This window comes from Hirundo rustica, chromosome 8 (genome assembly GCF_015227805.2).
Source record: "Hirundo rustica isolate bHirRus1 chromosome 8, bHirRus1.pri.v3, whole genome shotgun sequence".
NCBI lineage: Eukaryota > Metazoa > Chordata > Aves > Passeriformes > Hirundinidae > Hirundo > Hirundo rustica.
In genome coordinates this window covers 957,567-981,081 of record NC_053457.1, presented here as the reverse complement: position 1 = coordinate 981,081, position 23,515 = coordinate 957,567, and the positions used below count along the sequence as shown (strand labels likewise).

Sequence of the window (23,515 nt, the reverse complement as noted above, 5' to 3'; positions counted from 1 at the left end):
TTTTTTTAATGACTTTTGTTTGGCCTCAGAAGTTGCCTGCAGGTGGCTGAATGACCAAGAGTCGTCTCTTGTGCTGAAAGGCCACTGGAGTTGAGTTAAGCCAGAGCTGTGAGAGCTTGCAGTGTGTGTAGCTGGGCTCTGAAGCTGTGCCACAGAGAGCTTCAGTCACTGCCTCTGCTCTCGCTTCCATTTCAAAGCTGCCTTTGAAGGAGCTGTTCTTCAGTCTTTGTTCTAGTGGGATCTTGCCATCCTTTTCCAGTCTGCTGGCACCACTGGGTATTTTTGGGAGGAGATTTCCAAAGTGGTCCCTGTAGAATGCAGATTCAAGCATCCCCTCCCCCAGCTGGTTCAGGAAAAGATTTCCTTGGAGAAAAGTGGAAAAAAACTCTATTCAACAAGCAAAGTATTCACAAGCATAAAAGTGAGTAACATTAAACAATAAAACCACTTGCTGTTCTGAAGAGATGGCAAAATTGAGAAAGTCCTTTTTGTGGGTGCAGCTCAGCTCACCCAGTCTCTCACCAGTCCCTCCGGTGCTGGAAAATGCCGTCCTGGGCCCCAGTGGGCTGCCGGCGTGACATCCATGTGTTTTTCTGGGTTTTTAGTCCAGAACAGATTTAAACAGTTCCAAGAAAAAGAAAAAAACAGTCCAGGGAACTTCCCTGCCTCAGCTAGCTAAACTGACTAAAAGCAAAGGACATGTCTGTCCATGCTGCAGACAACAGTCCAGGAGCAGAATGTGGAGGAGTCAGAGCAGTTTCTACAAACAAATGCTTCGTGCTTCCCCCCTTTGCTCTCAGAACCAGTCTGAAAGGTGTAGAACTTAACATCCAGCGCAAACAGAATGGACAACTGGTGACACAAGCATCGTAAAGTCACCCTAGGATAGTTCACAGTCTTTGTAAGATGTGGATAAACACTGAAGGGAAACTGATTATTTACAACAAATTCTGTTTCTTGAGATAAATTTGTTGGTTTGCTATTTTCTTCCCTTTTTTTTTTTCCCTGAGTGAAAAACCATAAACATTTTTAATTTTTAAAAAATAATGATTTTGTAGATTTTTTTTTTTTCTAGTCCATTCTAAGAGGTGGTGACTGTTCATGTCTGGTCAGGTGTGTTTTTTTTGTTAAGACATTCTTTAGATGAGTGTTGGACACGTGGACAGTTTAGCTTTGAGACTGTTGCTTTTTCAATCAAGCTGCTTTGCTGGTGGCTGAAGTGGTTTTAATCGCTTAACACAGCCGAACTTAAAGGTATGAGCACAGTGGCTTGTGCTCTCACCTGTTGTCAGTGGCCTTGTGCAAAGCTGAGAATCTGTTTTCCTGACCATTTGATTGTTAAAAACCACAGGCACAGAGTTGCTAATTGGAGTAAAGGGGTTCATGAAGTTGAGTTTTCTGTATGAAGAGCTGGGCCCTGACAGCTATTAAACTCCAGACTGGCTTCACTAGTTGGCTTTGATTGAAGAGGACAAAATCAAGCAAAAATATTAGAAGATCAAGACGACAAGGAAATATGAATAGTATTATATTAAAAAAAACAGAGAAATTAGGGAACACTTGATGAATTTTAAAACAAATTAGGTTAATTTCAAGAATGTATTTTTCATAGTGAGAAGTCTTTAATTCCTTTAGGGACTTCGAACATTATGCTTATGAGCATATTGGTGTTTTCCAAACGTGCTCCTTTCTGCATCTTCTCCCTCAGGGAAAACAGAATTGCAGATGCTCATATTGAAATTTGCTTTTAATTTTTGTTGCAGGAGAAACAGAACATAAAGAAAACAGAAATAAAATGTACAAATGAAACAATTCCCCAGAAAAAAATTTCTCAGTTATCTAACACTTGGTATTTTTAATTTTACTTGTTTAATTTTGCTTTTGAAAGACTGAAAAAATGAACAATTTCCACTTGTTTTCTGTTGCATCCACTTCTCCACTATATTTAGGCTTCCTAGAAAAAAGCCAAGTGCAGGAAAGATATATGTTATTGGTGTAATTTGAGTCCACTTGATGCAGTATTTCAGAGGGTTGCCTGACCATTTGAGGTCTATGAAGTATTTTGAATGCCAGTTATCCATGGGTAAGGGCTCATACATGAACCAAAATGCTCATGGGTTTTTGTTGCTGTTGTTTTGGTGATTTTGGTGGGTGTTTTTTGTTTGGTTGGGTTTTTTTGGTTTTTTTTTTTTTTTTTTATTCATTGGTTGGAAGCTCAAAACTGAAAACTGAAATAAATCCCAGTAGTCTTGGATTTGAGAGAGTTATCCTATCACTCACAGGGGAAATGACCGGAAATAAGGTCTGTTTGATACCCCAAGTGTATTTTCACACTTCCTTAGCAGATTGGTGTGTGCATATCTTAGAATGACAATATAGTCATGGTTTAATTCTCTGTGTAATAGTGCTGTGGCTGCAAAGCCCATCTGAAATGCTGCCAGAGGAGAGCCCTAAGGTGGTGATTATGTACCCATGTGCAGCCTGGGTTGCTCCACTTGGAATTATTTTGATAGTCTAGGGGTTGAGATCTTCATTTAACTGGAAAAAAAAAGTTATAAAATTAAGAAAAGTTCTCTCTCAGTGGTGGTTCTTTGAATTTTTTTTTTTTAAACAATAAATAGGCACTTGTTGTTCATTATTTTATTTGTTTGCAAATGAAAAATGTACCTTGTCTTTTTTCTGTACTGTTATAAATCTTTCCACTGACCCTTTTGAAGGTGAGACAATTCCAGTGATAATGTGAAAAGGGTAGAACTGATGTTAAATACCCTGTTTTTCCAATTAAGTGGTAACTTAATTAAGCTTGTTGGTTCAGAGACTGTGAAGTTACTGTAATTTGAGAATAAATTTAAGTGTCTCCAAGGGTTATGTGGGTCTTGTCATTAAAGTAATGGGGGAAAGAATTACTGGGGCACCTTTCCTTCTATTTAAAGTATCAAGTTACCAGGTCCTCTAATTCAGAAACCTAGTTGTCGTCAGCTGAAGCTTTGCCTACAAATTTATTATATACTTCAAAATTTGCCTGGAATGTTCCACATTTATTGTATTAGTAGTATTGCTTTCATATGTTAATAATTTGCAGATTGCACAGTGTGGAATTGTGGAATGGAGGGTGCAACACAAACAATATTAGTGTTTGAAACCAACACGTTGCTGGAGAGAGAGCTTTAGTACCACGAGGTTTGTTATTCATATTGAATATTACACAAGTTGAGTTTTATAATTTTGCATTTGTTTCTTCTATGTCCTTGGACTCCAAGTGACAGGAAAAGCACAGGTTAATATCAAACTGCCTCAAAATGCACAGTTTGTTTGATTCAATCAAACAGGATAAATTGCCCTGGTAAATTCAGGTTACAGTTGTGGGACTTCCTCAGTTGAAGAAAAAGCATCAATCTTCTGCTAGTTACATTTCCATTCAGACTGGAAGCAGATTCTGAAGTAGTGGAAGTCTGTTCAGCTGTGATTCCAACTTTAAGCCATGTTATTCATCCTGATTCTTTTGGTAAAATCACTATTGAAATCACGAACAAATTCTCCTGCTTCTCCAGCTCCTCTTTTAAAACTTTCTTCTTTGTAGTACTGTATAACCACCCTCAGCTTATGTGCTCACCATGGCATTTTTACAACTCTGATAAAAACTACAAATGTATTCTCACTTAAAAGTAATTGCACTATTACTGTAATATTTTTTAGAAAAGAAAGTTTTTTTATCAATCTCAGATGTTTTGCCAAAAAGAAAAAATATTGCACGTTCTATCCTCTTTATTCTCACTGATTTTTTTTTTTTTTTTTTTTTTTAAATAGTGATTCCAGAGTTTATTAGTCAAGTAAATATTGCATTGGAGAGCTTAAGCAAGAACACGGTGCATCTGTTTGATGACAACCAGTTTGTGGACATTTCCAAGAAGGTGTACGATACAATTCATAACATCAGGTGCTCAGTCATGGTGATTCGGGTAAGTTTGTAGCTTGTAATTTGTTGTCTTCATACTCATATCTGAAATGGGTCAGGATGTCAGGCCATTTTTTAGAGCATTGAGAACTGTGTGGGTGGTAATTGTCCCCCAGCTCATATCCAGGTTGAACTGACCTGGGAAGTTTGGGCTACAGTGAAACATGTGTGATTGTTACTCCAGAAGTCCAGAACTGCATTGAGTACCACATCAGAAGGTTTCATAAAAATGTCTTTACTTCTTTAAAAATGTGTAGTTATGTTTGATTGGTAAAGATCTTTGTTCACTTCATTAATTATTAACTTGCAGCTACAAACCCAAATCTTCCTGCAGTTTTTGAGCTTTAACCTGTGGAACGTAGGAGACAGAGTATTTCCAGGTGATCCTGATAATCCCATATCAAGTCATTTCAGCCTTACACCAGGAGATTTAACCTGATTTCTTTCAGTCTTAAACAATTACAATCACTGTGCTTACCAGCCATTGCATTTTTCCTGAAGTTCAGAAACTGAATTAGAACAGCTTATTTCTAAAATTTGAAGCAGAGTTTTGTCAGGTGCAGATTTTCCCCCAAATATCTTCATAAAAAATGGTAAACAACTGAGCTGCAATGTCTGTATGTTCAGCAATTTTGTTTTAAAATCAGATTAAACATTAATAACAATATATATTTTTCAAAGGAAGTTTGTCTTCTGCATTGACTTTCCAGTTGAGAATGTGGTAAGAATCAGATTCCTTTTCTTGTGAATACAAACCCATTACAGCCCAGCCCAAGAAGAGGTCATGGGAGGCGGGTCTGCCCCTCTTCACCTGCTTCATTTCGGTGAGACCCCACCTGCAGAGCTGCCTCTGGCTCTGGGGTCCAGCACAGGAAGGACAGGGAGCTGTTGGAATGGGTGCAGAGGAGGCAAAGAAATGATCAGAGGATGGAGCACCTCTCCCATGAGGAACAGCTGAGCCAGCTGGGGCTGTTGGGGCTGGAGAAGTCTCTGCGGAGCCTTCTTACAAAGGTGGAGGTACTTACAAAGGGCTCATAAATATGACGAGAGCAGACTTTTCAGTAGAGCCTGTTGTGGTAGGGCAAGGGGTAATGCTTTTAAACTGAAAGAAGAGGGATTTAGCTAGATAAAAGGAAGAAACTTACGACAGTGTGAGTGGTGAAATGCTGGCACCAGGTTGCCCAGAGAGGTGTTAGAGGCCCCATCACTGGAAGCATTCAAGGCCAGGCTGCAGGGGGCTCTGAGCAAACTGATCCGCTTGTGGCAGGGGGTTTGGACTAGGTGGCCTTTAAAGATCTCTTCCAACCAAAACAATTCTAATGTGAAAAATGTTACTCTTAACATACTGTAGTGTGTAAGTTAAAGTAGGAATTCAAATGTGGAAAATTATTAAAATGTTTCATCCTTATTGCAGTTGTCAGTGAGGAAGCAGTTTGTATACTCAAGAGACCCTGAAACATCCAACATCCCATCCAGCACCCAAACATCCTGTTGAGGGTTAAGTTTACTGTAGAATTTTTTCCCCCTCCCAAGTTGCTAGGAGACTAAGTGCTGAGTGCTTAACCTGGACAAAAGAACTGATAACTTAGTTTTGGGGGAGGGAGAAAAGCTCCCGGAGAGAGCTGAGGGTGGGGGGATCTCGCGGCTCTCTTCTTCCGGGGGGAGCACCGATCGGGCCACGGCTGGCTGCTGGAGTCCACGGGTAACGGAGGGGTCTGGCCCTGGGAATTCTACCATTTGTTGGAGTACCTTTCTTCACTGTCCTGCTGGATTTTGGGTGAGCCCGGGTCCCGCCACTGCGGCTTCTCCGGCACTGCCACCTCTGCCTGCCGAGGACACCCCCTGCCTGCGGAGGACAGTCCACCGCGCCCGGCTTCCAGCCATCAGCGCCGGAGCTTCCACCGTTTGCCCTTGGGGTTCTTGGTTCTGTTCTACTATTGTTATAATTGCTGTTGGTTTTTTTTGTCTGTCCTGTTATATTTACTAGTAAAAGACTGTTATGCCTTTTCCCCATAGTTCTGACTGAAAAGTTTTGTTTTTTTTTTAATCTTCCAAAATATAATAACACGGAGAGAAGGATTTGAATTCCTCATTTCCTGGAGAGGCCTGCCTCTCCTTAGCAGACACCTGTCTTTTCAAACCAAGACACATCCCAAACTCAACTCCCAATAAGAGTTTGTGAGTTGGATGTAGGTCCAAATCAAACAAACCAGACTATGGGTGATGCTCTCTTAGGTCTTCAGTCAGTTCCTGTGTCAGTGAATGCAGGCAAAGAAGTTTTCATTTGGCCATCTCATTTTTTTTTCTAGGTAAGCTTTATTAAATGTCTGTGTTGCTCAGCCCTCCCTTCCCTCAGTGACTCGGGGGCTCTTGGGTCTTTAAGATTACAAAGTTACTTCTGTTTCTCAGTGAGATCTGAGTCTTCTGCATGTCCACTCTTTTGATGCTTGAATTCCATGATCATGACTGAGTATTTCTTTCTGGAGTTTTGCATTTTTGGGGAATTGGGAAATGCACTGAGGAGTGTAACATGGCTTCAGTCAGTCTCTGTGAAAAGGCAGACACAACTCTGCAGGAAAGTGTATTTTCTTAGAGTCCTCCTTGGTGGGTGTGTGTATGTGGATAGTCACCAGAAAGTATTCTGAGGGGAAAATGCTCAGGTGTGAAGAGACCGGAATAGGCGCGAGGCCCAGAATGTGCCCAGTGTGCGGAACATGTGCTGTGCACCCATGAAATGCTGAGTCACTGCACACCACCTGAGCAGACAGCAGTAATAGAATGGCTTCTGTCAGGGCCATCTTCACTGCAGCCTTGCAGGTCCTGATGAGAGCTCAGTGTTGGGGGTTAGGTTTGTTCCTTTTTGTCTTAAAGAATTTTTCCCCATAAGTTACTAAAAAACAAAGTGCTTGTACTTAGATGGTACCTGACTAACACAAAGGAGAGGAAAGATCATGAGAGTTTTAGGCAGCAAAAGGACAGGGCTGAGGGAGCTGGGGGGCTGTTTGCTCTGGGCATCAGAGAAGACAGCCAGACTGCTCTTTGCTGCAAGAAAAGTCCACTGTCAACAGAAAGTCTGGTCCTGGGAGATCTACCATCATCCGTCTGCTTGTGTTCCCAGGAATTCTGAGCTGCTTTGCCTGCCCTGCTGGGGCTGGGCCAGCCGTGCCCAGGAGTCGCGGCTTCTTCAGCACTGCTTTTCCTTTTTGCTATGCTGCACCCCCCTGCCTGCCGGGACATCCCACCCCTGCCTCATTGGGGATATCCTGCCGTTCCAGCCACCAGCCCCGGAGTTTCCACCATTCCAGCTTGGTGCTCCCAGAGTCCTGAGAGATCAGACTGCCCCAGGCTTAGTGAAACAAAGCCCCTCGAGGTTCCTGGTTCTGTTTATTACTGTTGCTGTAGTTGTTGTTGTTTGTTTGCCTTATTATATTTATTAGTAAAGAACTATTATTCCTTTCCCCAGAGTCCTGCCTGAAAAAGCCCCTTTAATTTTCTAAATTATAATAACTCAGAGGGAGGGGATTGGAATTCCCCCATTCCTAGAGAGGCCCTGCACCTCCCTAGCAGACACCTGTCTTCCAAACCAAGACACGCAGGAGATTAAAAAAAAAGGTTTTCAGAAAGACATGAGCTTTCTATTTAATGAATGCCATTGTTCAGCCGCAACCGTGCCAAGGTCTTTTTGAGCTTTGGTGAAATGTTAGTCATCTGCTCCAGCATCATTAGAGGTAGTGATTGCCAGTACAGAGAGTGCTGAGGAAACCTGACATTCATTTTCTGAGTCAGGATGTGTTTGCATTCCTAGGTAGATACATCCCAGACAATGCCAGTTTGCTGGAAGAAGCTTTAGTAGATCTGGTAGTTATTCAGATGTGCAGTGTTAGCGTAGCAGCCAGGGTGAGGAAATGAAATGTTCTGTGGCCAAGATGCTGATAGTGCCAGTGAGTGGTGCCTTGCTGATTTCAGGGGATTGATTGCAAGGCTGAATCAGGGTAAGAACTTGTTGATCAGAAAATAATTGAGAAATGTAAATGAACAAGGCCACTCATCACAGGGGGCAATTTTTCAACATGGTAGTAAAAGCAGAAATTCTCCAGATCAGTTTTTCAGAAAGCATTTCAAACATGTAATTACACAGAGAGAATATTTTTAAAAATAGTGTTCCTAACTGTAAAATGTTGCCCAATACTACTGTTAATGCAAATTACCATCTATGCTTCTATGCATCAATGTGCAAGCTTAACCAAAGATAAATAAAACATCCCTTGCAGTCCTGCAAGATATAATGTAACACTTTAGAGTAGCTACGTAGTGGCAGGTGTGTTGTTCTGCCGAGGCTTAATAGAAATGCCTCTGGAGCATTAAGGATGTTGCTCCCCTTAAGATGCTTTTCAGTGTTCACTTGCAAGGACTGCTTAATGTAGTGGTAGCTGTCGATTTGAAATAACTAGATAGTTGATCCAGGGCATATCCACGTTTCTCAGTCATTTTTTGACTCTAAGCCTCCCATTCTTATTTTGCTTTAGAGATTTTGTGAACTTGATCTTGCATGAAAGCATTTGTGCATTATCTGGATAACATTTTAATCAGGATATTGATGTTACAGAAATAGATTAGATTAGGTAGTAAAAATTAAAGGCAATTCTGCCATGTGAAATATGTAGAAAAGTTAAAGGAAGCAGGTTGATGGGTTTTGAGGCAATACATATTAATCGCTGCAGAATGTTAAGATTTGTGGTTGAACTTTTTTAAAAACTCCTGTATGAAAGTGTTTTTAGTTGAAAAATATGAGACAGCTGGATTAAAGTAACGGCTAGAAATGTCCCATTAGGGTGTAAACTCAGTGGAAAGGAATGACTTCAAAAGAATAGTCACTGCTGGTAGCTGAAACACTAATAGTGATCTTAACAGTTACACCAAGAACAGTGGAAACAAAGTCACCAAGTCAAAAGTTTCACAGAATTCTTTGTTCTTTTTGGACAACAAATAAGGGAGCAGCTTTCCAGGTTTTACAGAGACAAAGAAGAGGGCAAAGGGTTCATATACTCTATGCAAAATGCTTTTATTATTCTTACATTCATTGAAGCAGTGAGTGAGGAACCCATGTTCCCTACTTTTGTGAGAGGTGGAGAATGTGCATTGAAGTTGCTGTTCTTGACATTTGAAAGCATTTATTACGAGTCCTTTCTGCTGCATGGGTATTCTCTGTGCTGTTTCTCTCAGGATTCTGGCATTGAGACCATAGGTTTCCTCAACAGTTATGGTGTTAGGCTTTTTGAGTTCATTTTGCACATTGTTCCTTGATTTCCCTGTGCCATGACGTACAGGATCCATCACCCAGCCCCCATAAAACTGAAGCAAAGCATTTGTTTTTCTTTTCTGTCTTACCTAGATACTTTGATTTCAGCTAAATCCTCCCTGCGTTTCCAGTCAATTCCTACTATTCCTGTTTCTTTAGCTAGCTGTCCTTTACTGTGTGTTTTAATTTCCTTTGGAAAGTCACACTTAGTTTCTACGCGTTCAAGAGTCTACAGCATAAATGCTTTTTCATATGTTTTGTCTTTCTCAGAATACCCTTGGGATGGGTTCCCTTTTATACTTCCTTTGTTGGTTGCAAATCTGGCATGGTTTTTCATTCTGTTTTAAAGAAATGTAAGAATTCATCCTTAATAGAGCTTGTGACTTCTTCAGTACACTTGATTTCTCTCAGTAAGAGACATCACAGCAGAATTCATTATCTTACACCCAGCAGAGTTACAGGAATTTTTAGGACATGGACCTCTAGGACAGGAAGGTAGCAAGTGGTGGAAGCCTTTCAGCCAGTTAATGAGTGTCTAGTTCAAATTCTACCATGGCTTTTACTAATGATAGAATTATTCTACACATGCAGAGTTTTCTGCTTATTTTTACTTCTGCAGTCCAGGTGATTTAGATCCTGCCCAATACAGGCAATAGCAGGCATGAATTGAACCTCTGTTTAAAAGCTAAACAAAACAAAGCAAAGCAGGGAAACATGAGAAAGGCAGACATTTACTACAGTTCTTTCCGAGAGGGCCTTGAGACCTCATGGAACAGACAGACAAGGACCTGTTCGTGCAGCCTTGTTAAACTTCATTGTTGGTCTGAAATACAGAAGTGATGCTAATCCATCTACTACAAACTCATATTGAGAAGTTTGATAAAAACCTTTTTCTTCATCTTTTTTGATTCTACAGCAACTGCACAAGTGGCAGAACCTTTGCAGCAGTAGTTAACCACTTGGTCCTGCACCTCTCAGCACTTTCTGGTTGTTTCTGACCTAAGTAGGTCAGGACTGTTCCTTCCTCAGCTCCTTGTCAGCTTCAGTCCTGTCACCCAAAGCTGATATATCTGCATGCAGTGTGACTGCAAATGAATGTATTCATGTGATGTCTTTGAAAAAGAGTGCAGAAGAAATACCTGTTTTCTGTTCAGGATACTGGGACACCTCTTCCTTTTTCAGGTTTTTATCCTGAGTCACATAAAAGCAGAATGTTGGTTTGTGCTGTAGAACCCAGAGAGGAGGTAAGTTAAAAGTGTTTAGTGCCATGATCAACCGTGCATACCTGCAAGTAAAAGCTTCTGACAGCTGCTTGTTCCTGCCATATTACTTGGCTTTTAACATCACAAGTCACCATCACCAACCTTGAAGTACCATTATGGGAAAACTTAAAGCACTATCCCACATAGGTTACATTTCATATCTTAATTCACCTACGCACGTATTTTCTAAAAATGTCTATGTTCTTTACAGTATATATGGGAAGCCTTCTCATAATGTAAAAATACTTGTTATTATTTATATCACTATTAGCATCTTAAAGTCAGTCATTATTATTATGACACTACCTTGCAGATACCTTTTCAAAATGCTCTGTACTGAACAATTCTGGGACACACTCAGCATACATTTCAATTTAACATGCAGACATTTTTAAAAATGCTAATCTCCATTTAGTACCAGGGGAATTTGTCTTCCAGAATAAATAAAGCAATCCCTCTTTTCTGGCAAACAGCTATACATATCAGTTTGCTTCTATGTCATGTTTATGTACCATGTAACAAACTCTTAAAGGTCTCAGTTTCATTAGTTTAGGGCCTTTAATATCTTCAGCAAATCAGATGACTTCTGATTCTCAGTGTGATAGTGTTGCTGGCTTTGTTGCTTTACAGAGCAAAAAGCTGCTCAGTAGTGTATCTGTAAATAGTACCCACTTTTTTTTTTTTTTTTCCTTGAAAGTTGCATCCATTTGTCTTAACATGTGGGCAGTATATTACCCTAAGAGATAGCTTTAGTTTGGAGTTGCCCCAGTTACCGTAACAAGCTCCTGTTTTTAAAAGCTGCGATATTTCCACAAGGGGGAAAAAAAAAAAAAAAATTGTGAGTAGAAATACCAATAGTTTATTGATTTTAAAAACAGGTAGTGTATTCACATCTCAGGTAGAGGAGAGGAAAAAAGCACATGCTTACCCTTTCTACCTTGGACACAGGAGTGGAAGCCAGAGCACAGATAAAAGATTACTTCACTCAGGAAGGAGTGGCCCTCCCTCCTCCTCCTCCTCCTTCTTCAGGTCCCCTTTGCTTAAACATTGAAGTAGAGTCCATCCACAGGGTAGTTGGGAAATGGTGGATTTTTTTTTCCTTTGTTAACAAATGACAAGAGAAATCACCTGATTTTGTGTGCTTCTGCTTTTCTGCACTTTGAGATTAACAGGTTTCAACTTTTTGGTCCTTTGTACAGCTTTCTGACTGCTGCCCCATTCCCATGCTCCAGGCATTTGCTCAGGCTTTATGGTGAGATTCCTGATTTTAGATTCTGAGTCCTTTTTATATACAAAATGAACAATGACTAGAAAAATAAGCACCACTTTTATCCTCCTGTGTGCAGATCCAAAATGATCCTTTCACATCCATGTGCTCTGTTATTTCTGTACAGGGAGAGCATCCAGTGGTAGAGGGATGTCAAAAGCCCCTGCCCCCCCTTCTGAGGAACAGTATGTTTTATGCTTATGCTCTCTCTAATTGCAGTTGTAATAAGCTTGTGAGAAAGTACTTGATGTTGTCAGGCCAGTCTTGTGTACAGGTCTGATGGGGAAGATCTCCTTTCCAAAGCAGCAGCTCACATGCAGTGGAAGTGGGTATTTAAAGCAGTACCAGGAGCTTACCACTTGGATGGTGCCATGTTCAAACCTGTAGTTTCTGCACGTTAACATGTATTCATTTTTTTCCACATTGCTTTAAATTCTTTTAATGCTACTCATTTGGTTTTCATTTTTATCAAAATATTATGGTTAATGGAGCCTTCTTTTTAAGGTGGAAATACTGCAGTATCTTTTGACCCCCATCCTACTTTTCACTATCACACATTTCACTTGTCTCACCCTCTTCTCAGTGAGGAGAAGGAGGAGAGAAGTGTGCACAGAGGCTCACAGAGGGAAAGGACCTCAGATCAGCTGGTCAAACCTGCTGTTGAAAGCAGTGTTGTCCAGGGCACCTGTCAAAACATGTCTGACTTCACTGTTTGCTTATTAATTTTATCTATTAGAGTTAGAACAGTAGGGGAGAATTGATGGGTCAAACAATGCAACAGTATGCATTGAACTTATTATAAAAGGAAGGAGCTTGCTATACTGCGTGCTGCTGCTAGTCTATAATACTTTCGCTATTGTTGGTTGTGTTTATGCCTTGTTTACATTTAGCACAGGAATATATGGCCCATCTTTTCTGTTATCACACCTCTCTGGGGTCACTCTGGCTAGCTCCAGACGCTGTGTGATGGCAGGAGTGGGGAACGGCATTCCCTTGGCAAAGCCTTAGGAGCCACCGAACCTTAGGAGCCACCGAACCTTAGGAGCTGAGGCTCACAGCCTCCTGCTTCCTTGGTGCTGTCTGGGACAGAGGCAAAGGAAGAGAGGAGGCTTTTCTCCTGGGAAAAATCCACAAGGTTTATTGTCAAAGGGAATCCAAGGGCAAAGAGCACTGAATACAGGAGTGCAGGGGATCATAAACTAAGGGGGGTGGTAGGGGTGGATACAAACCAACAACCAATGGGGTACAGCCATTGGAAGAACAAAGGGAGGAGACCAGTAGATTCACAGGGTAGGAGGGACTGTATTCTTGAGTCCAATAGAGCCTCGAAGGAGGATTGATAAACAGGGAACGTTCTGATAGAGGGGCAGGGATTACAGTGATGGATAGGGAGGATTTGGGATTGATGAGCAGGGTTTAGATGACAGGCAGGGAAGGTGCTGGAAGGGGAGGAGGGGTATGGACTTATAAGGGAACAAAGGGGAAGATACAAACTCCAGGGGTAAACCATCAGTGTAAGGAGCATGGGCGAAACAGAACAAACCAATCAACGAAATACACTTTTCCAGTTAAAAATGGAATTTTCTTTATCCTGCCTTAGGTTTCCAGTTTAAGTGTCAGTTATAATGGAAAGGATGTTGTGTTGTGTTTTGTTAAAGAAAAGAAAGAAAAAGGAAAACCTTTATAGGTACACATAGACAACAATTATTTCAGAAGTGCTGATAACAGAGGTAGTGGTGGTGGTGTCAATTGCATACTGCATCCATTGTAAGATCCATGTGCACTTATCCATCCTGGCAAATCTGTGTTGTCTTCTGCCCAAACTACACAGCTGTAGGCAGCATGCAGGGCTGTAAAATAAGAGCTTTTCAGCAGCAAATTGCTACATGGCTTTCCATGGAAATCTCCTAATGCTGGAATTACTGGGTCACACACAGGAGTCAATATGCTTATGGATGGCATAAACAGTTTTGACTTGCATACTACTACCAATGTCAGCTCTTCCCAGTGTAGGGATTAAATTACATTGCAAGTGTCACACATGATTTTGCTTTTAATTGTTCACAAAATTACCCTTCTCTTTCAGAAAGAGCCTTCCTTCCAGAGTTATTTGATAGCTCTGGTTTAGTGGCTCATTGGAAACGTAAGCATATAACAGTTGGTTTTTTTTTTTTTTTTTCTGGAACATTAAAATCTTTGCTGAGGTTGTTTGTTTGTTTTGGATGTGGGGTTTTTTTTGTTTGGGTTTTTTTTTTGTTTGTTTGTTTGTTTTTTGGGTTTTTTTTTAATATTTCCTTAGAGCAAGAAAACGTGATGTGTATTCATGTATTCCTTCCTTGCCATTTGGTACTTACTGTCTAATATAAATTACATTCTCAGAGAAATGGAATTAATATGATGCTGCTAAAAGGGAAGGACTGAATTACTGGAACCAAAACTGGGAAGCAGAGTAAAAGTGTTACAAATCATAGATACTCTATTAAAATATGCCTGCTGCCACATGGCTCACTGGAGTATGAGCAAGGCAAGCCTGGGAATGGAGACTGCAGATCTCAGCAGCACTAAGACCTCAGGCTATAGTAGTGATGCTGCAATCAGCCCTGTCAGTGCTCCTGCAGTTCTGCCTCAGAGATCTTTGTTGCTCAGGCTAGATCTAGCTGTATTTCCCTTTGCTGATCACAGTGATCTGTGAGGCCATGGCTTAGTTGAAATTTCTCAGTTGCCATTATCACTGTGGAACCTTTTATCTGCTAGGATGGATCTTCTTAGTGTGGCACAGAAAAGCAATGAGTGTACATCACAAATGTGTTTGGAATGTCACTGTACTAATGATAATGTGTTAGATTGTGATCTGAGTTCTGCTGGCACAAGAGTAGGGTAGCAGTGCTGGGGTCTGTGTCATTCTGTGCCTTGATTCTTGCCTGTTGGTGTAACAGTGTCAGATCTGGCCCTCTTGTCATGCGTGTCCTTGCTGATAAAGCAGTGTGACAGTGGAAAAGGTTTGTGATTAAATGGTTCTTTATTGCTTCCCTGAGTTCTTTCGGTTTCTGTTTTTAGAATTCCTTAGTATTCCATGGGTATGTTTGAGTTCAGGTTCTGTTTTTAATTACAACTTCCTTCCTTTTAGTTTGGGGTTTTTTTAATGAACAATGCTTGCCAGCTTGAATCACACCAGGCTGTTTCCTTGAAAGTGTGCTCAGGGTTGCAGTGCAGTTGAAGGGAGGTGAACATAAGGAAATGTAGTAATAACAGGGAAACCACCTCACAAAAAAAAAGAAAAAAACCTTGGGAAAAAATTCTTCGTAGAATTGGAAAAAAAAAAAAAAAAAATACCCTCCACTGAGCCTGACAAGTGGAACATGGTATTTGTTCTTTTTACCTGAGAAGATTCTATAGAGGTTGACAAAACTGATGTTACCTAATTTCCCAAGAAACACTGGAAAAATAGAGACAGAGGAGTCCCTTCATTATATTATCAACAAAATCAGTGTATATGAGTACTGAAGGGTACTGTGTTGCAGCAGGGGAGTGCTGTGCATTCTCTAGCACATGGATTGGGTTGAAATTGGTGTTTTACTGCACCGTTCCTCCAGTGTAGCCTAGCAAACAGCAACAGGGCCTCCAAGGTAATTGCTATACCAGGTATTTCAATCATTAGGAAATTGGAGCAATAATATTAATTTAAAATTAGTTTGTTACTCTGAGTGCTCTGTGATCCTGGTCTTGATGAAGTAGTCTGCATAGAATTACAGAAAATAGAAGAAAACCTGATCATTTAGCAAGTGAACATAATTCTTTTGGAAAGTAGAAGCCTTTTTTTTTGCTGAACATGGTCCAGCATGAAATAGCACATGAGAAGTGATCATATGGGCCAGTGTGAATTGCCTTTGAAATCTTCTGGAATCTGCTGCAGTGTTAAATGCACCCGCAGAAGGAGTCACAATTGCATGTTAGGATGCAGCCGAGCATGTCCACGTGAGGGGTAAAGAGCTGCTGGAAAGCATCCGGAGTGAGGCTGTGGCAGCCTGGGGGTGCACACAGGTACACCTGTGTCCCTGAGAAAGGCTTTGTCACCTGACACCTGCCTCAGGCAGGCTGCACCCAGAGCAGCTTCGACTGCAGTCCCCCGTCCCAGCCACCCCATTCTTCCTGCGGCCTGCTGGGCTTACTGTGTCAGGCCCTGGCCAGCACACCGGGGCAGTTCCTCAGGTAGCGCACGGATACTGAGCCTCCCTGCCTGACTCTGTCGTCTTGCGGGGCAGGCACGGGTTTGGCCACAGTAATTGGTGTCAGAGCCGCCTGGGGGGCTGGCACCCATGTTTCTTTCACCTATTTGTATTGTACGGATCATACCTCTGCCTGCCTTTTGTGTGTGGTTTGTGCATGGAGGAACTCAGATCAACAGATGGCAGCTGTGTGTTTTTTGCTGATGTGTTCTCAGAATGGGGACTGGACCCTTCTGCCCTAGTGAGAAACCAGTCTGGCATCCTGCCTGAGCAGGGCATGCCGTGGTTGGGATGGCCCCACAGAAAGGCCATGTCAGATATACTCTGAAATGCTTGTGAATTTGGGAAAGCTGCATTCCAAATGCATAAAGAAACAAGCGTGAAACTTAATTAACATTCAGCAAATGAAGAACAGACATGAATAATTGTTTGCTGTTTTAGTGAGGGAATGCTAAGCATAGCAAAGGTAAAGCCATCCTAGTACCTAGTTATGTGCTTGAAGTGATGTGAGGTCACACCAGTGCCCTGGATGTCTGGAAGTGTGGAGCTCAGTCTGGCTGCTCAGAGGGCAACCAATAAAACATCTGCTTGTCACCTTGATAAGTGGAGCCAGAAGCAGAACTTACCCAGATAGTAAGCACAGCAGCATCAGTGGAAATGGTGAATTAATTCACCAATGCTGGGGTTTGCAGTTAATCACTTATTGCTGAAATGGAGCCAGTCCCCAAGAGAGATGAAGCCTGAAATTGTGTCTCTCTTAGGCTTTTCTTTCCACTTGGTGGTTCCATTCCATTAATACAGCCTTAAACCTTGCGTCTTCCAGTTTCCTCCATCTCAGACTGGCCTGCTTGATTTGCTCATGCACTTTATAGGAAACTCAGAGGTCAGAAAGCAGGTGACTCACCCAGGTTGTCCTTTAACTGCAGACAGGGAGTTACTTTTTTCCTGAATGAAAAGATCATCCAACATGATAGAGTTGCTGCTGTGTTATTGGTCTGGTTTCCATGTCTGGGTTATTAAATGGCATATTAAATTGTATCATGCATTTGTAGAACATACTGAATTTATAACTCACAGGACTGTTTCCTCCCTCTAATATTCTCAGGTTTCTCAGATGGCAGAGAAAAACTGAGATGAAATTTTAAGTTGTGTTTAGTTCATCAGTAAAAAGCTTCTTTTTCTCCTTGTATTTCTCTTCCAGAAAGCTCAGCAGCAAATATTACCTGCAGCTTGCCTCTTTAGAGATGGAATGGTTCAGTCCTACTCAGCCTGTGGGATTGCCAGATAGCTCAGGGCTTTGGCAGGCAGCTTCTACCTGGCAGAGTTCGGGTTTAGGCTGTGATACATTTCCGCTCCTTTTTCTTTATTCTTGGGTTTGTTTATGAGCTCTGAGATTTATCTACTGCCTGGGGAAGAAGAAAAGGTTGAGCAGTATTAATTGCCAAAAAATACCATCCTCCACAAAGAGAAAGAGGAACAATTGAAATTCCTGTCAGGGACCATTCAGCAAGCCACACAAATAGCTTACCACAAAGATGTGGCATAGTATTCTTTGAGGACTTGTGGTGCTGCATCACAGGCATAGCTATGCATTGTCCTGTCTCACACTGTGCTGTTTCTTTGTATCGTCTTAATTTCTTTTCCTTCCCCTCCTTTTTTCATTTCTTCTCTATTTTCTCTCCTCTTACCTTACAGTTTGTCTTGTGTTGTTTATATGCAGATTCTCTTCTCATGCCTCATACTAAGGTAGTGTCCTTTGTAAAGCCTGAAAACTGGCCTCCCCACAGGGTGCCAGTCTCTTTGGAAAAGGGTAACTAATACATAAATTCTGATTTTTATCTGACCTAAGATAAATGCAGCAATCAAATACATACTCTGAAGGTACTGAACTAACTCTATCAATACGGTCTCCTGTGAAGATCAGGATTAACTTCAAATAATTCCCTGTGTTCATTTGTCTGACCTGCTCTTAGAACATTCACAGCTGTCAGCTGGAGAGTGCCTTCAAGCAGTCAATCCCACTCCATTCCCTTTAGAAAGTTCTTCCTTAAATCCACTCAACACATCTCCTTATGCCATCTTAAAGTGTTGTAATGCATTAATTGGGTTTATATTGTGTTTCATCGGATTTGTAATGTTTTTTCTTTGTATCACGTGGTCTGTCCTTGCTCAGCTGTAACCCAACTCTGTTCCACTCCCACTTTATCCCTGATTGGGCAGTGGCTTGTCCCTGCCTCTGGGCCCTGCCCCCTGCGGAAAAAGCCCCAACGGGCAGGGCCTCGCTCTCTCTGGCACCAGTGAGCTATCGGTAAAGATCTCCAGCCAGGCAGGGCAGGACTCGAGAATAAAGCTGTTATATCGCACCCGGTGAGAGAGAGCAGGCTCTTTCCTTTTGCCATGGGCGGTCGTCTGGTCTCATAAAGAAACCCCACATCCCACATTAAAGGACTTCATGTCCATCAAGGATGGATTATCTCATTCTGCTTGTTTCCTGTACACTTAAGGTTTACGTTTGTTTTGATTTTTGTCACATCATGCTGATGCTTGTTGGATCCTGTTCTCCAGCTGTGTCCTCCCTTTGGTGGCACAGTGCCCAGCAGTTGATACAGTACTTGCAGGGGAGGCTCAGCCCTCCCTTGACGGGAAGGCATATTTCATAAGGTTTGCTGTCTTTGTGCCTGCAGATACTTAAAACAGTCTGGTTGCCTTTGTTTTCAGGAATGTGATACTGCTGCATCCTCTTTAGCCTGTGATCCCCTGTAATTCTTAGTGCTTTTCTAACACGTATTTATCATGTGTGTTTTTCTCTTGGCATTAAAAAAAAAATTCCCTGTAAGTTCTCATGTTGTAAGAAAGACTTTTTAAAATCTATTGCCATGGGATAAAAATATTTCTATCAGTGCCATTTACTGATTAAGTTTAGGCTGCTTATGGTTAATTTGTGTTTAGATTCATTAGTTCTTGATGTTCAATTACTGTTCAAGTCAGATAATACTGGAGGTGTCTGAAAAAATAATTTCAGCCTGTGCAACCAAGCAAGGTTTTACTGAGTTATGATTGGTTGTAGTTACTCAGTTTCATCGGTACCTTAGTTAAAAATAAGAGAAATGGCGGTTTATGTCCCAACATGAGCAGTGAGAACCTCCAAAACTCCTGAGTTGTTTAAGCAAGTGTGCTCCGATTTATTGCAGCTACAATAACCAGGGCATTAGAAACTGTGACCTATGAGAAAAACACCAAATGTGTTAGTCCTAATTAGCCCAGGGAACAGAGAACCAAAGTGGAGAGAAGGGAAGATGAGATAGCTGTTTTCATTGACGTACAATGTTGTTGCACAAGGCTGGAAAAAATCTGTGTTACATATTCATAGTGGATTACAAAGAGGATGAACTCTGACTACAAGGGGAAGATTCAGTTTGGACATGAAGAAAAATTTCATGTAAAAGATTTTGGTCAGTTTTCATATATATTAAGGCTCTCGTGTTTGACTTTGGGCCAGTTTTGTCTCTATCAGTTTGTTAGCAAATGACAGAGTTGTGCTAAGTCTCTCCTGTTTCACTGGGCAGAGGAGGCTGTCAAAGCTGCATATTGTGAAAAAAATGTGCAAAGTACTGATCTGAATAACTTTCTCATTTGATGTCTTACAGGGAAATGTTCTGTACTGCCTTTCACAGAACTTGGTCATGAAACCTTTCCAGATGGGAGAATTGATTTAATGTAGAAACAGGAATTCTAGCATCTACAAAAATTCTAAGAAAATCATGTAATAAATAATTTTTTCAGAAGCTAGACCCAAACTAGTGTTCTTTGAGGGGCAGTTCTGGGGGGTTGTGTGTGTTTGATTCCACTTTGCTTGGAGAGCCTACTTGGTAATGAAAGCTCTCAGCCTCCCAAAGCAGAATGAAATTAGTGGTTTGGGGCATGAAGGCTGGTTTGCACAGTGATGGCCTTAATGAATTCCTTAGTTCCACATCAGCTGGCGCTGATGATTCACTTGAATATCATTGGTTACTGAATGACTGAGAGTGGGTGGATGCTTGTTCTGGGCATCTGAAGCCTCTTGATAATTAAAAGCAGGAATGAAAGTGATGGATGCAGGATTCATGGCTAGGGTGGTTTTATTTCCATTGTCTTGAGTGTCTGGGAAGAGTAGCTGCTAAATCAGAAATTTGTGCATAACAATTGTCAAGTGCTGGGTGGGAATGAGTGGGAAGGATGACAGCAGTGGTACCTGTACTTTGAGAAGCAGGCTGTGCATTACAGTGTGCGTTTTCAGTGAGGCATGAGTTCATGATGGACAGGCTTACTCTGTGTATCTTTTCTAAAGATACCCGTTTTACTTGCAGCTCCAATAGTACAGAGGGTCAGTTGAGACTGAAGAGTCTTGAGCAGATATTGAAGTTGTAGTTAATAATTTCATCTACTCCAGTTTGAGAAATGCACTTTTCATTGGCAGCCTTTTGCTGAGGAATATATTAATCTATCCAAGGGAATTTTTTTAGTGTGATCATTTAGCATAATTCCTGTAACAGAAACAGATTGATTTGGCATGTTAGAAATCTCTGCTGAGGGGGCTACCATTGCTCAGGTTTAATCATACGATAAACCTACATTTCTTGTGGAATTCTGAATTGTCTCTTTATGTCTCTTGTTTCTTCTTGTCCTTTCTGATCCCTGAAATGTTTTTAACAGTCAAACTGAGATTCACTGCACCTTTTTTACCTCTAATATATTGATATATTCCAAAAGCAGTTTCTTTCCTGCATTTCATCTGCCTGGAAACAGTGCTTTTGTTTTTGCTTTGGGATATTCTCTTCTCCACAAAAAATGGAGGCTTCTGGAGAAACCATGGTGAGGTAAGGGAGATTCTGCAGGAAGGCAGACTCTATCACGTGGTTTTAAAGTATTATTTCAACTCTCTGGTTCTCAGAAGTGGATTTATCTTGCCACACCTGACTCCGTCCCAGGATGCTGTGTGTTGGTGCCAGGGAGAACTCCTGACTGCTGCCCAGCGTTCTTTGTGCCGAGGGCCCAAGGTCATTTTCACTGGTCTTCTCTGAAGTCAGGCAGCCTCAGCTTGTTTTGTTTGTAGCTTCTGCCTTTAGGTGCCAGGATTTGCATTTAGAAGATTCCTGTCAGCCCCTTCCTGCAGAGTGCATCACTCCATCTGGATGGCAGCCCTAGCACGGAGCCCGCGGGCAGCTCCCCGCTGGTGTCAGTGCAGACCTGCCGAGTGTGCACGCCAGCAGCTCCCAGGGCCCTCGGCAGGGATGTCCTGCGGCCCTGGCCTTCACACACACCTGTGGTGCTCTTTGTGTTCCCAGGTCGGCACAGCCTGGCATAAGTACCCTGGGAGCCCCCAGCCAGAGGCTGATGGCCCAGCTCGGTTCCAGCACCTGGGAGGTGGTGTGCAGAGCCTTTCTCAGTGACATTCAGGGGCTGATAGGAGGGGGAGCAGCCTGTACTTGGCCGGTTTGTTCCTCTGGCCTTTATTAAAAACGGGAACCATTATGAATTTTTGCAGAAGCAAAATGCAGAGCACCTCTCTGGTTGTCTTTGAGGTTAGCCAGGCCAACAGTAAAGATGTTTTAGTTTAATACATACAGTTAAGAGAGAGAAAACAAGATGTAATCTCTCCTCATTTTCAAATGCTGAGGTGAGGTTTAGAAATCTATTTCAAACACAAGTATAAGCTGCTCATATATAAGGCCATATATAATTTGCTTTATGAAGATTACTAGCAAAAGAACAGTGGCTTAATTAATTTTTCACGATCCGTTTTTAAACAGCTTAACAAGTATTTGTGCCATCATAAATGAAATGTCTTAATTAGCTTCCCACTAGATGGAGCAAATGTATGTCAACCCAGCAGAGGACACAGAGAATACATTTTAGATAGCTGAAGAACAAATCACTTGTATTAAAATCTACTGTTCTATTCTTGTTAATTATCAGTTTTATGAGTTTAAAATGGAAGCTTTTGAGCCATATGGTGATTTTCCGGCTTAATAAACGTAAGAAAAGGCTGTGCATTGCATGAAGCTGTGTATCATTTGTCACGGTTCTTGTGGAATCAAGGCAGGGGCTTGGGTTACAGCAGAGTTGTGTGATTGTAATACCTATGTTTGATCATATTTCGTTCTCAGGGATTTGAAATGATTTTTTTAAAGTTATACCCAAAAAAGTTCTTCCTTGAAATAAAATAACTGGAAAAAAAAGTAATGAAGCTTCCAGGTTCCTAAGTGAGTCCTCAGGTAACCTGGTGAAGGATTTGCCCCCCTGAAATCTTAGCTTATTTTCTGGACATTCTGTTGGTTTTATAAAACTGTTACCTTGTTTATAAATGTTACCCCGCTGGTATCTTTTGACCCTTTCGGCTACAATACCGTTACTGGGTGGGATTTCAGGCAGTGGTCAAGTTTCTCCCAACTTTTTAGGGGGAAGGATGCGTTTCGTGCAGCATAACTAGGTCAGTATTTCCAGGAGTAAATCTCCTTGAATTGCTGTAGGCATTACATGAGAGTGGCATGCATACAAAGTACTGTCGGGGAAAGGAAAGAGGAAGCAATGAGAACAGGGCTGAAATGTGTGTTCCCAGCACAAAAAAAATGTAGCTTAGGATAGAAAACAGGCACTGAAATTCTCCGTGCCAATTTACTTAGCTGTGCCAACTTCACAGCTTTTCTTTAAAAGGGTTTGCAGAGGGCAGTACTCAGAATTTTCACTTAAAACTTTTCAATTCCACTCCTCAGTTCAGGTCTTCCCTGTCTCCTGACTGGTAGATGAGAAGACTCTTATCCTAATGTATGTGCAGTGATACATTGCCCTGGAAGCACAGGAGCTGTCCCATGGAATCAGGCTATTGATCTACCTTTCTGTCTCTATGGTGATTAATTTTAACTTTCCTGGTCTTAATCTCCTGGAGTAGAATGTTATAAAACAACTTGTGAAATGAGCAAACAAAGCCTCCAAGGATCTAGTAACAACAAGGCAACTTTTGCCCCATACTGTGGGTTCACAGCACTTCTTAGTTTTAAAACCTGTGCTCTTTATCTTATAACAACTTTTATTATTGAAAATAATTTCATCTTTCAGTGTCGAAGCTCACCACTTAATTTCATAATTAAATTCTTTGTTCTTCACCAAAGTTTATATTTACACTGATCTTAACAGGAACTACAACTTTAATATATTAAAAAGAACTTTGCAGAATTTTCTCTGTTAGTAACAAGAAATGTTTAGTACCTACATTTGAAAATGCAAATGTATACAGGCTATAGCAGGATAATGATTTTACTGTTGTTTGATGACAAATTCCTTGCCAGTGCTTGGTGACAATACTGCTGTCAAAGACAGAATTCTGCTCTCTGGCTTAATTAATCGTTTGTTGTTTTTTTGTTAACAATATCCCCAATAATGTGGTATGCTAAAGATACCATTTGAAGGGAGCTGCCAAGAATAGATTTCAAAAATAAACACATGATCATCTTTAACCGAGGGGATGGT

The 23,515-nt window shown here is 41.3% G+C and overlaps 1 protein-coding gene across 14 annotated transcripts in view; it reads left to right on the top strand.

The window, feature by feature from the left end:
• CTNNA3 (catenin alpha 3) overlaps nt 1-23,515 on the top strand; it is a 444,137-nt gene that overhangs the window by 353,037 nt on the left and 67,585 nt on the right. For all 14 annotated transcript variants that reach the window (XM_058421607.1, XM_040071778.2, XM_058421606.1 and 11 more), the window contains one exon: nt 3,808-3,959. In XM_058421607.1, the coding sequence (XP_058277590.1) occupies nt 3,808-3,959 (152 nt within the window). The remainder of the gene's footprint in view (nt 1-3,807; nt 3,960-23,515) is intronic.